Here is an 11,450-nt window from a genome sequence, read left to right on the forward strand (position 1 = left end):
GTAAGCCCTGATGTTGGGGTTGGAGGTGCTGCTGTTCTGGTGGATGAAGTCTGCATCAAAAGGAAAACTGAGGCAGGTTTGGGACTGGTTGGTTGTGTTTGTAGTGATTTGCCCAATATCTAACAGGCAATGTGGAGGGACACCCAACTCCCGGTAGCCACAGGTCCTTCTGGAGAGGAGCTTTTAATCCCTGGCAGGCCTTGGGTAAGGGCTTCTGTGTCAGCCTCTCAGCCTGCTGCCCCCACTCTTTACCACCCAGCGTGGCTGCTCAGCCAAGGACAGGGTCACCTGCCTACCTGCTGGACTGGGCTGGTGTTTCTGTCCCTGCCCCCTGCATATTACCACAGCCAGTCCGCCATGCTGGTTACCGTGCTCTTGCTGTTGGCCCTGCTTGCAGGGATCTCCGCCATGCCCAGTGGGCCACCTGGTATGTAGGCTGGGAGACATGCCTTCGTGCTTGCATTCCTGTGCCACCATTTCTCAGGGAACTGGTGGGTGGGCACTGGGATCTACTACTGTCTCCCATTTTCAGGTTCTCTGGGATCCCCAACTTCAAAATCCCCAGCAGTCATGATAATGCCAAGGACTGTGGGAGGGGAGTGATCTGTGCAAATATTTTGAGAGAGTGTGGGGGGGCATCCTGAATGAAAGACAAGGACTTAGCTATCTCTTAAAAGTACACATCTGTGTGTCCATGTATGCACTGCATGTGCATGCCCTCAGATGAAAAGACCCCTGGTTTGGGCTCCCTGGTACCTCCATCCTTTATTGCAATTTCCCTCAACCCCAGAGTGAGGTACTTGTACAGACAGAAATGCCTCAGAGCCTGGTGATCTGGCTGGGCTTGGGCTGTAGGAAAGCAGCCTCTCTCCCCCTGTTGATGGTACCAGTCTCTCTCCGTAGAAAAGAACAGGTGGCGACAGCTGCAGCCCCAAGCTAGACCTGCTGAGCCCCTGGGCCCCTCACCCGCTCCTTAGCCTGGAACTCATTCGTTCACTGTGGGGGAGGAAATCAAGGTCCAGGAAAGGAAGCTCCTTCCCAAGAGAGCACAGCTTTGCGCCTGGCTTCAGCTGCTAGGCTGTGATGTCCTAGAGGTCTCCAGGGAAGACATAACTGCTGTCCCAACGGCGGTGAACGAGGCGAGGCAAGGAGCCAAGCATGAAAGTGAATCCATCGCATCCATTTTTCCAAAAGAGGCTAGGAGATTGGGTCTTTTGCTCGAGGGCCTAACGGGAAGCGTGTCCTTCCTTTATGCCACCTTTTCCCCTCTGCCAGCGCCTCCATTCCCAGCAGTGCCTGGGTCGTGGCTGCGCCGACCCGTTTTCAGTCTAGAGTTGTCCGATGCAGAAGATACTTTCCAGCACCGAGCAGGGCCACTTGAGGTCCCGGCGGACAGCCGTGTGTTTGTGCAGGTGCGCGCGCAGGGGCCGGGGGCAGGCAGGTGTGGGTACTGGATCCTGACCACGACACTCCACCCTTTACCCACCACCCCTGTCCAGGCGGCCCTGGCCCGTCCCTCCCCTCGCTGGGGTCTGACCCTGCACCACTGTTGGGTGACACCGTCCTCGCGTCCGGCCCCAGGGCCTACCCTGACGCTGCTGCGTAAGGGCTGCCCCGCCGATTCCTCGGTCGCCTTTTCGCCGCCACGCCCTGGGGCTGCCCGCTTCAGCTTCCGTTTGCGCCCAGTCTTCAATGCCTCTGTGCAGTTCTTGCACTGCCAGCTGAGCCGCTGCCGCCGCCTCCGGGGAGCCCACCGGACTCTTGCGCCTCTGACGTTGCTGCCCCTGTTGCCGGTGCGTGGGCACAGGGCAGGGAGTATGGGCTTCTGGGGCCAGTGGGGAGGGGGGGCTACGTGGGAGCACCTCTGGTATCTGAAGGAGCCCCTCGGGGTTTGCGGATCTTGGGATCGGCGTGCTTTGGAGCCTGGGGAACAGGTCTCTCGGAGCTGGAGGTAGGCACTAGGTCTCTCTCAGGCTGGGAGCTGGGTGCTTGAGGGACACGAGGGGCTCTGCCCAAGGGTTCCTCAGGGGACAGGCTGTAGGCACTGAATTCCCTGATGGACAGGTCACTGGGATTCCCTTGGGCAGAGGTCTGAAGTCTCTCTAGGGCAGGGTAGTTGGATAAAGAAAGCTAATAAAGAGCCAAGTCTCTGAGTATATAATGCTGGGCTTCACAGAAGTTTGGTTGCTCATAGAGCCAGGTCATGTGAACTTGAGGGACTGAAATTTGGAGTCTTGAGGAACTGGGTGTCTGGCTGTGTCTGTGTTTTAAGATTATAAATATTGATTTTACAGAGAGAAGAGGGGGAGGAACGAGAAGTATCAACTCATAGTTGCTTCGCTTTTTAATCCTTCATTGATCGTTTGTCCTACACTCCTTGACAGGGCAAGCCCAGTGTTTCAAACTGGTGACTTCAGCGTTCCAGGTCCATGCTGAATCCACCACGCCAGTACAGGCCAGCCTGGTTGTTTGTATATCTTATGCGCTGGGCTCAGGATCCCCGAGGGCTGGGATTTCCAGGAATGATGGAACTTTTGGTTGCAAAGAGTGCTGGACACTTAGATCTCTTGAGAAGCCTGGATCCCAGTCTATATTCCTGGACCCTCACGTCCCCGCTCCCCCCCCCCCTAGTGTCTGCCTCAGGATGAGGCGTGCCTGGGTTCCAGCAGTGGCAGCAGCGAGAGTTTGGGTGCCAACGACCCCCACCTGCACACGCTGATGCAGCCCATCGTGGTCACGGTGCCACGGCCGCCCCCCAGTGAGCGCGCAGCCCTCCTCTGTGGGGATCCCTGGGGCTGAGAACTGGGGTGGGAAGGACCTCTGCCTCAGCGTTGCCTCCCCACAGGGCCACCCAAGGGCGTCCCCGGCAGAGCCTTACGCCCGGTGCCCCCTGCGCCAGCCAAGGCGGCCCTGGAGCCCGCACCAATGGTGGCTCTGGTGGTTGCCATCTTCCTGCTAGGCGCTGCGCTGGCCGTGGGGCTCGGCCTCGCATGCGCACACTCAGGTACCAACTTCAGCACGTCCCAACCTTTACTCAGCCCCACACCCCCAGCCTATTCCCACGCTTTGGCACCCGGGTTGCCACAGTCCCAACTGGTGGGGCCTCAGCATCCTTAGACCTGCCTTCGTTTCACCCGCAGCAGCCCACAGGGGGCGCCCCTGCACCCGGTCAGCGCTCTGCAGCCCCTACTGCTCCTCAGCCTGCCTCTCCCCTCCAGCACCCCCACCTCCCGGCCCACCCACGAGAGCCTCGCCTAGCGACTCCCAGCCCAGAAGACCCCAGTGAGGCAAGTAAGTGTGCCTGCGTATGTAGGTGTAAAGTGGGTCTCTAGGAGAGCTGGAGGAGGAAAGTGATGATGACTCTTGATGGCGCTTTCTCTGTGCCAGGCAGCGTTCTTTTTTAAAAAATATTTTATTTATTGATTTTTTTAGAGAGAGAGGAGAGGAGTGAGAGAGAGACAGAAAGAGAGAGAAGGGGGAGGAGCAGGAAGCATCAACTCCCATATGTGCCTTGATCAGGCAAGCCCAAGGTTTCGAACCGGCGACCTCAGTGTTCCAGGTCGACGCTTTATCCCACTGCGCCACCACAGGTCAGGCCAGGCACCGTTCTAAATGTTAACTAAATCCTCCTAAAAAACTTCAGGTTAGATACTGTTATAACTCCTATTTTAGATATGAGAAAAAGAGGCAGCTCTAAAGTTACTCATCAAGGTTACAAAACTTGGAGCTGAGAGCTATGTGGGTCACTCGTGGACTGTGGGCTCTGTGTCGAACAGCACTAGGCAAGAATTCAGGATTCAGATCTAGCATCCTCAAGCCCGCGCAGTGATTGAGGAAGCCAGTGATCAGCTGAGAAAGACGTAGCCTGCGTATTGTCCTTTCCCTAGTGTAGAGTAGGTCGCCCCTTCTAGGGATGGCGCACCCCCAGCAGGGTCCAAAGACGCACCTACCAGAAGTGCATCAGAGTTGCCAGTCTGGACCGGCTACCGTCGACCTTGGACCCCATGGAAACATGGCCTCTACACCGTGCCCTCCTCACTCCTCCTCCCACTTGGACTCAAAATAAACCTGTGGTCTGACCTGCTGAGTTCTGAAGTATACTTGTGCGCAGGGCCAGGGGTGGGTGACAGGAAGTGGAAGCAGGACTTCGGAACTGGGAGGATTCTCGGCTGGAAGAGATCCAGACTGGAGAGGTGAGGCTTCAGGTTAGGGGTCATACACTACCTATATGCTTAAGTATGGATAGGGATTAGGGGAGACCGAAGGGCGTTTTGTCCTAAATGGAAAGGGGCACCCAATCCCACCAGATTTTTTTTTTTTTTTTTTTTTACAGAGACAGAGAGAGGGATAGATAGGGACAGACTGACAGGAACGGAGAGAGATGAGAAGCATTAACCATCAGTTTTTCATTGCGACACCTTAGTTGTTCATTGATTGCTTTCTCATATGTTCCTTGACCGTGGGGCTACCACAGACTGAGTAACCCCTTGCTCGAGCCAGCGACCTTGGGCTCAAGCTGGTGAGCTTTGCTCAAACCAGATGAGCCTGGGCTCAAGCTGGCGACCTCGGGGTCTTGAACCGCATCCCAGTCTGATACTCTATCCACTGTGCCACAGTTTTTTTTTTTTTTTTTTTTTTAACCCGCTTTCTTCCACCCCAGCACCGGACCAGTAGACTCTTGCCATCTTCCCAAATCCAGGCCTTTTCCGCTATCCGGTACCACCTCCCGGACCCCGCCCTCGCTAGGGCCTCGAACTCTGGCCTCTGCTCCACTCTTCTCTCCGTCTAGTCCAGAGTTCAAATCCCCCATTTCCGAGCTCCTCCCTCCCCTGAGCATTGACAAGAGCTTGCTCCGTTTTACAGACTGGACGACCCCAGAGCCCAGCCTCTTCGCTTAGGACTGGGCAGCTGCCTAGGACCCATCCCTCTTCAAGAAGCGAAGCACACTGTAGGAGTTTCACAAGACTTAGTCCAGAAATGGAGAAAAGGCACGAGATCTAAGATCTGAGCTCCAGGATACAAATGAGATAAAATGCGGACAGTGGCGGGGGGGAGGGTGTCACGTTCCTTCGCACCAGATCGGATGCCGGCCTCCATGATTTCCCACACGCAGTTCTATCTAGCAACGCAGAGTCACGCCCCCGCCCGCTTTCCCTTCCGCGCGGTGCTTTGTGGCCCCAGCGGCTCCCGTAACCCCGCCCCCCAACGAGGCTCGAGCGTCAACTCCGCCTTCCTCGGCATGAAGCCCCCACAACGGCAGCGAGCGTCCCCGGCGCGCTTTCTGGGCGAAGTAACTGGCACCGCAGTCTGGAGCGCCCGGGAGAAGCGGCAGCTGCTCCGACTACTGCAGACGTGGCGGGGCCAGCTGGAGCCGGACGCTGCCGAGTTGGCCAGCGCGCTGCCGGGCCGGAGCGAGGCCGAGGTCAGGGGTCCCGGCAAAGGAGCGAAGCTGGGGAAGGACCTGAAATGTGTCCCGGGGCGCGGGCGTGGTGGGGCGCGAGGCGGGCGGCGGGGCGAGCTTGACTGGAAGGATGGGTGGGCGTGCTGGGGCAGAAGTGAGGCCGAGGGGCGGGGCGGAGGCGGGACGAATGGGACCGAGTGGCAGCCCCGACGGGGCGGACCCGGCGGTTGGCTCAGCGGGACTAGGTGGGAATGAGATTGAAATAAGAATCAGGAAGTGGGGCGGAATGGACGAAGTGGGGAGGTGAAAAGGGTAGTGCTTAGAATGGGGGAGGGTCCTGGCTGCGGGCAGGAGCCAGACGGACCTGAACTTTAATTTTTATTATTAGGTCACACCTGGCCCGTAGTCCCACACCCTGGGCAGCGTCGATGTGACAGTTAACTGCGGGCTAGCAGGAGGCAAAGAGCAGTGGCTGGCTCTTGGAGCAGTCAGTGGTCTTTGGCTTCTCTCCTTCAGCCCTGGGTTTGTGAAAGGCCTATTCAGTCTTCTCCTTTCTCTTCCTCAGATTCGAGATTTCCTCCAGCAGCTCAAGGGCCGTGTTGCCCGGGAAGCCATTCAGAGGGTGCATCCAGGTGGTCCAAAGGGTCAAAGGCACCTGGAAGCACAGACTCCAGCTCCTATCGAGGTGAGTGAGGCAGGACAGAACCACCCAGAGCCAGCCCCTGGAAGAAAGGGTGGTGGGAGTTGAAAGAATAACCTGGGCAAGGGATCCTCATGGAGGGTAGCTCTTAGACTCTTTAGGGTTGATCTCTAGGCTGACCTTGCACTTTCTGGTTGCCCCACCCAGGTATGGATGGATCTTGCTGAGACAATAACAGGCCCCCTGGAAGGAGCTCTGACTGTGGCTTTCTCACAGGTACAGCAGCTATCCCTTAGGCAAGCTAGGCATGTCCCTGGGAACAGGGTCATACATAAATCGAAATAAGGCCTGACCAGGCGGTGGCGCAGTGGATAGAGTGTTGGACTGGGATGCGGAAGACCCAGGTTGGAGACCCTGAGGTCGCCGGCTTGAGCGCAGGCTCATCTGACTTGAGCCCAAGGTCGCTGGCTCGAGCAAGGGGTTACTCGGTCTGCTGAAGGCTCATGGTCAAGGCACATACGAGAAAGCAATGAACAACTAAGGTGTCGCAGCGAAAAACTGATGATTGATGCTTTTCTCATCTTTCTCCATTCCTGTCTGTCTGTCCCTATCTATCCCTCTCTCTGACTCTCTCTGTCCCTGTAAAAAAAAAAAAAAAAAAAAATTAAATAAGGTGTATCTGCACCTGGGCTCTTTCTATTGCCATCTCTGCAATTCTAGCCAGTCACTGGACAGTGAGCCTCAGTATTCCCTTTCTGAGGCCGTCTCCTGTATGTGGCACCGTCCTTGGGTGAGCAGGTGGAGGTGGGGACCTCAGCACAGTTTGAAGGGCAGGAGAGTGACAGAAGGCAGGACTACTATTTTTTTTTTTTTGGTATTTTTCCAAAGTGAGAAGCAGGGAGGCGGCAGACTCCCGCATGCACCCAACCGGGATCCACTTGGCATGCCCAGTAAGGGGTGATGCTCTTCCTGTCTGGGGCATTGCTCCACTGCAACTGGAGCCATTCTAGCGCCTGAGGTGGAGGCTATGGAGCCATCCTAAGTGCCTGGGCTAACTTTGCTCCCATGAAGCCTTGGCTGCAGGAGGGGAAGAGAGAGATAAAGAGAAAGGAGAAGGGGAGGGGTGGAGAAGCAGATGGGCACTTCTCCTGTGTGCCCTGGCCGGGAATCAAACTCGGGACTTCCAAACGCCAGGCTGATGCTCTACTGCTGAGCCAACCGGCCAAGGTCAAGGACTTCTGTTTTTCTCTTCCTGATTTCTCTGCCTGCCAGGTGCTCACCATTGGGGCGGTGGAGCCCATCAGCCTCCTGTACTCCAAGCCCTCCAAGCCCACTCAGGCCTGTGGAAAACTACTGTCATTCAACACCCCTAGTGGGCAGGAGAATGAGAGCCCTAAGGCTCCTGGCCCCACCGCTGAGGCACTTTCTGAATTCCTGGCTGGCCCCTCTGCTGAGGGAGACCTTGAAGTGGACTTTGAAAAGATCTACAAGTATCTGTCATCTATCTCCCACAGCTGCCTTGGCCCTGAGCTTTCCCCAGCTGGTGAGAAGAATGGGGGTGGGGTTAGGGGTGGGGTCCCAGGTGGCAAGCCCTGCCCTCCTCTTACCCTTCCTCTCCATCCATCCCCAGAGTCAGCTGTGGTCCTTGACCTGCTCATGGCACTTCCTGAGGAACTGCCTCACCTTCCCTGTGTGGCCCTGGTTGAGCATATGATGGATACATACCAACACCTGATGGCCCCCCAGTCTGACCCCAGCAGTGAGAGCCTGTGTCCAGGGGCTGAACATTGTGGTACTGGCTCTAGGGAGCAAGAGGAAGCCAACCAGGCCACCCTCCAGGCTCCTGAGAATGCCAGGCCCAGCAAACCGAGATCTACCTGTCAAGCAGCTGGGATCTGCCCCTTGAACCCATTCCTGGTGCCCCTGGAGCTTCTGGGCCAGGTGGCCACCCCTACAAAGTGAGGGGCCCAGCAGGCAGAGGACACACCAGACATCCATGAGCCCCTGTCCTCAATTCTGTGTGGGTTGGCACTGGGTATTCATGAGGATCTGGTCGTGGTAAAAGTCCTTGACTCTGTGTGCAGTACCAAGTGGCCTTTGAGACACTGTACAGTAGGGGTCTCAGAAGTGAAGCCCAGTTGTACAGCAGTTCAGCCACAGAACTGAGGTGGGTCAGCCAAATGTAAATGGCTGGGCTATGGCCACCATCAGATATTTCCCTCACAATTGCTCCTCCTCCCTTCCTGTATTCTATGGCCTGTGTCCTATAACTGAATAAAGTTGTAAGTCTGCTTCACATTTTTTCTGTGACTTAAAGGTGGCATTGTTGGCTCAAACTGCAGAAAGAGAGATCTCAGAGGTCGGAGAGGCAGAGCTTAAGAGTCCTGGGAATGGAAGGGGGCGTGCCAGGGAGGAAGGTGTGGTCACCAAAGGCTACCACTGCCAGGTCTGCTCCAAAGCGGCTTGGAGTGACTTAAGTTGGCTATGAGGAGGTTATTGCATGGAGGGTCAAGGCAAGCCTGAGCCTGGCAGGTGTCAGGGAAGGGTTTTCTGAGCGGGTGATTTTACACCATACAGATGGAGAGGTGATACGGTGTGGAACCACTTTTGTCTGCAAGTTTCCTTAGTCAAGTCTTGATATCATTCTGGTTTCCCAACCGGCCAGCAAGGAACCAAAGCTCAAGGCTGTGGGGGGCCCAAGGTTTAAGGGTGGGCTGTCCCTGTTTCAGTTTAGAGAGGGCTACCGATGTAGCCTTGGGGAAGCTAGAGAAGAAAGAGGAGCAGAATTGGGTAGAGGAGGGAGCTAGAGTCCCAGCTGCTGTCAAAACCCCCAAATTCCTGGAGATGCTATTGGGTCTCCACGCAAAGGGACCACCCCCCTCCACCAGCCTCCAAGGGTGTGGGTTCAAGGGCACGTTGGGGAGGGTGATAGGACCCAGGTGTCCTCCCCCAAAATGTCATTCCTCCAGGCCTAACTAGCCCTCTGAGAACTAGTAAATTTTCCATTCTAAAAATCTGTGCATTCACTCAGCCTTCCTTTTATAGAAACCCTCACTTCTCCCCTAAACCTTGGGCCCCCCACAGGCTGTCATCTCTTGTTGGCCTGTGTCTGTGTAGGAATTTACTAGACCTTTCCCATGGACATTGCACACGGCTCCCCCAGGGCACACAAAGTATCTCCCAGGCAGGCGTGGAGTGCAGCCATGGCCCCACTCACCAGGCCCATGGGTTCCCAAGTGCACCCAATGATGGTGGGAAGGAGGGACCAGAGTCAGAGGACGTTGGGGTTGAAGATGTGGTCATAGCAGCAGGAGGCTGTGACAGTTCTTGGAGTCCACCTCCAGGGCTGGCTGCGGGTGCCCCATCACAACACCCCATTCAGCTAAGTCCAACCCACAGCCCCCAGTTTCCCCAGGTCAAGGGAAAGAGGAAGGTGTCTGCTACGCCTTGAGCTGTGGGGATTGAGGTGGTAATACATCTCATACCAAAGTATGGGTCTGGGTGTCTCCACAGCACTAGGCAAGAAGGTGCTGACTCATCTCAATGCTTGGCTCAAGTAAGTGCTTAATAATAGCTTTTATTTATTATAACTGTCAACTGAAAGGCAGGAAGGAGTGAGAAGGCACGGGGAGGGTATGGGGGTGAGGGTGCGTAGCAGGTGGGATCAGGGGGACGTGGTAGGATTGCCAGTGACCGGGCTGCGGAGGTGGTAATTGAGGGAGGGGAGCGCTAATCTGGAGTGAGGCCTGGGCTGGGGGCACGAATAAGCCTGCCTGCGCTTTTCCCCCACAGAAAGCGCCACACATCCCGGACACAAGCAGCCATTGTTGCTCCTCCGACTCGGTCTCCGGGAGGCTGAGTTGGGCATATTGGTATATAGTATCCACCCAGTGGGTCCAGGAGGGGACCTCAGGAGAGGTTCAATACTCAGGAGATGGAGTAGTGATGGTGGCCTGACGACACGGGAGGGAGGAGACAAAGGAATCCCTGCACAAAATACTCATGCTGGCGACAGGACAATAGCAGAGCCACCTACACCCTAGGGCGTTGGCGGGTTTTGGGGCAAGGACAGGGCGAAATAAAGGCACGAAGTGGGGCTCGGGCTTGCCCAGGAGGGATGATGGGAAAGGCCTGAACGGATGGGAGGGGTCTGGGAGGGAGAGGCTGGATTTCTCACGCCCTCCCTCTTGGGCTAGGCTCTGGGACGGGATCCTAAGCGCGGTCCAGGACGACAGCACCTCTGTCGGTTCGGCTCCGGGACAGCGACCCGACGGAGGGCCAACCGAGAGTGCTGAGGCTCAGACCAGCGCGTAGTCGAATTGGCCACGCTCGAGCGCCTCCTTGTGGTCAGTCCAGGACGAGGCGGGCATGCGGCTGTAGGGGTCGAGTAGGATGCGCACGCAGCGCACCATCAGCAGCACCAACACCACGAGCAGGCAGAGCACGAAGGCAAAGACCGTGTGCTGCTCGGCGTCCAGGCCTGCAGCTGCCGGGGGCCCCGTCGATGGCAGCATCGGCTCGGGGGTCGGTGCCCAGGTCGTGCTCATGGCTCACATCGCAGCGCGCTCTGCGGACACGCGCCCCGGGGCGCGGAGATGAAGCTGTGCCTTCCCACGTCTCCCTCCTTCCCATCCTTGCTGTCCCTCATCTCCGATCTCCGGACAACGCCCATACCCTGCCCGTCAACACGCCGCCACCACCAAGTTGGGACTCTACTCTGCGCAGGTGAGAGCAGGGAGACGGAGCCCTGACCCGGCCGGTCAGCACACAACAGGTGCGACCACACGGCTCGTGGGCGCGGCAGGGTTCAGCCCCGTCCCCCACCCTCTGTCTTTGTTCTTGGCATCCCAGAGACCCCTCCCCCCATCACCCCCGCCGTTCCCCTCACCCTGGCCTTGACCACAACGGGGACTGAGTGCCCGTCAGCAGATCTCTCCTCCGGAACCCGCGTTGGCTCTGCTCTCGGACTCCCTCGGAGGGGGGTGACGGCAGCAGCGTGGCCCGGACTCGGCCCACCCTACCCGCCCCTGGAGCAGCAGAAACCGAGGCGGGCGCGGCGCGAGCTAGCCGCGGCTGTTTCCATAGCGACGGGGGCGTGGCTGTTCAGGGGTGGTGGTGGAGGATGCGCAGGGAGCAGCGCAGCAGTCACCCCGCCCCAGCCTCGGGATCACCACGCTCAGGCACAGCCGGGCCTCAGGTACCCAGGATCCCAACCCCTAATGCCTCCATCCAGATCTTAGCCCATGCACTCATATTCTCCACGACAGACCCTTCGCCCAGACTCCTTGTTTGGGAAACCTCAGTGCCCCACCCCTCCAGCACCACTCACGAGTGCACAAGCTCCCCCAGCCCTAAGGACTCCAACCCCAGAGACCCAGACCAAGTCACGAAAACGTCCCTAACCTCCTC

General features: G+C 57.3%; 3 protein-coding genes across 5 annotated transcripts; 2 read left to right on the forward strand and 1 right to left on the reverse strand.

Annotated features, from left to right (window-relative positions):
• Positions 1 to 44: 44 nt before the first annotated feature.
• TGFBR3L (transforming growth factor beta receptor 3 like) lies at positions 45 to 4,187 on the forward strand. Of its 3 annotated transcripts, XM_066266575.1 has the most exons (6): positions 45 to 427; positions 1,276 to 1,412; positions 1,500 to 1,793; positions 2,632 to 2,758; positions 2,846 to 3,004; positions 3,141 to 4,187. In XM_066266575.1, exons 1-6 carry the CDS (start codon positions 130 to 132, stop codon positions 3,284 to 3,286), a joined length of 1,161 nt encoding a protein of 386 aa, XP_066122672.1. In that variant the 5' UTR covers positions 45 to 129; the 3' UTR covers positions 3,287 to 4,187. The 3 variants fall into 3 exon arrangements, with proteins under 3 accessions (XP_066122672.1, XP_066122662.1, XP_066122667.1); XM_066266565.1 differs by having other exon boundaries at positions 1,276 to 1,793; XM_066266570.1 differs by having other exon boundaries at positions 1,276 to 1,793; positions 3,144 to 4,187.
• Positions 4,188 to 5,065: 878 nt separating this feature from the next.
• SNAPC2 (small nuclear RNA activating complex polypeptide 2) lies at positions 5,066 to 8,337 on the forward strand. Its single transcript, XM_066253243.1, has 5 exons — positions 5,066 to 5,422; positions 5,967 to 6,086; positions 6,249 to 6,317; positions 7,314 to 7,584; positions 7,672 to 8,337. Exons 1-5 carry the CDS (start codon positions 5,084 to 5,086, stop codon positions 8,001 to 8,003), a joined length of 1,131 nt encoding a protein of 376 aa, XP_066109340.1. The 5' UTR covers positions 5,066 to 5,083; the 3' UTR covers positions 8,004 to 8,337.
• Positions 8,338 to 9,630: 1,293 nt separating this feature from the next.
• Positions 9,631 to 11,427, reverse strand: CTXN1 (cortexin 1). The gene is made up of 2 exons (XM_066266609.1): positions 10,930 to 11,427; positions 9,631 to 10,608 (listed from the first exon to the last, which is right to left on the reverse strand). Exon 2 carries the CDS (start codon positions 10,586 to 10,588, stop codon positions 10,340 to 10,342), a length of 249 nt encoding a protein of 82 aa, XP_066122706.1. The 5' UTR covers positions 10,589 to 10,608; positions 10,930 to 11,427; the 3' UTR covers positions 9,631 to 10,339.
• Positions 11,428 to 11,450: the final 23 nt, after the last annotated feature.

Source organism: Saccopteryx bilineata, chromosome 1, assembly GCF_036850765.1.
Source record: "Saccopteryx bilineata isolate mSacBil1 chromosome 1, mSacBil1_pri_phased_curated, whole genome shotgun sequence".
NCBI lineage: Eukaryota > Metazoa > Chordata > Mammalia > Chiroptera > Emballonuridae > Saccopteryx > Saccopteryx bilineata.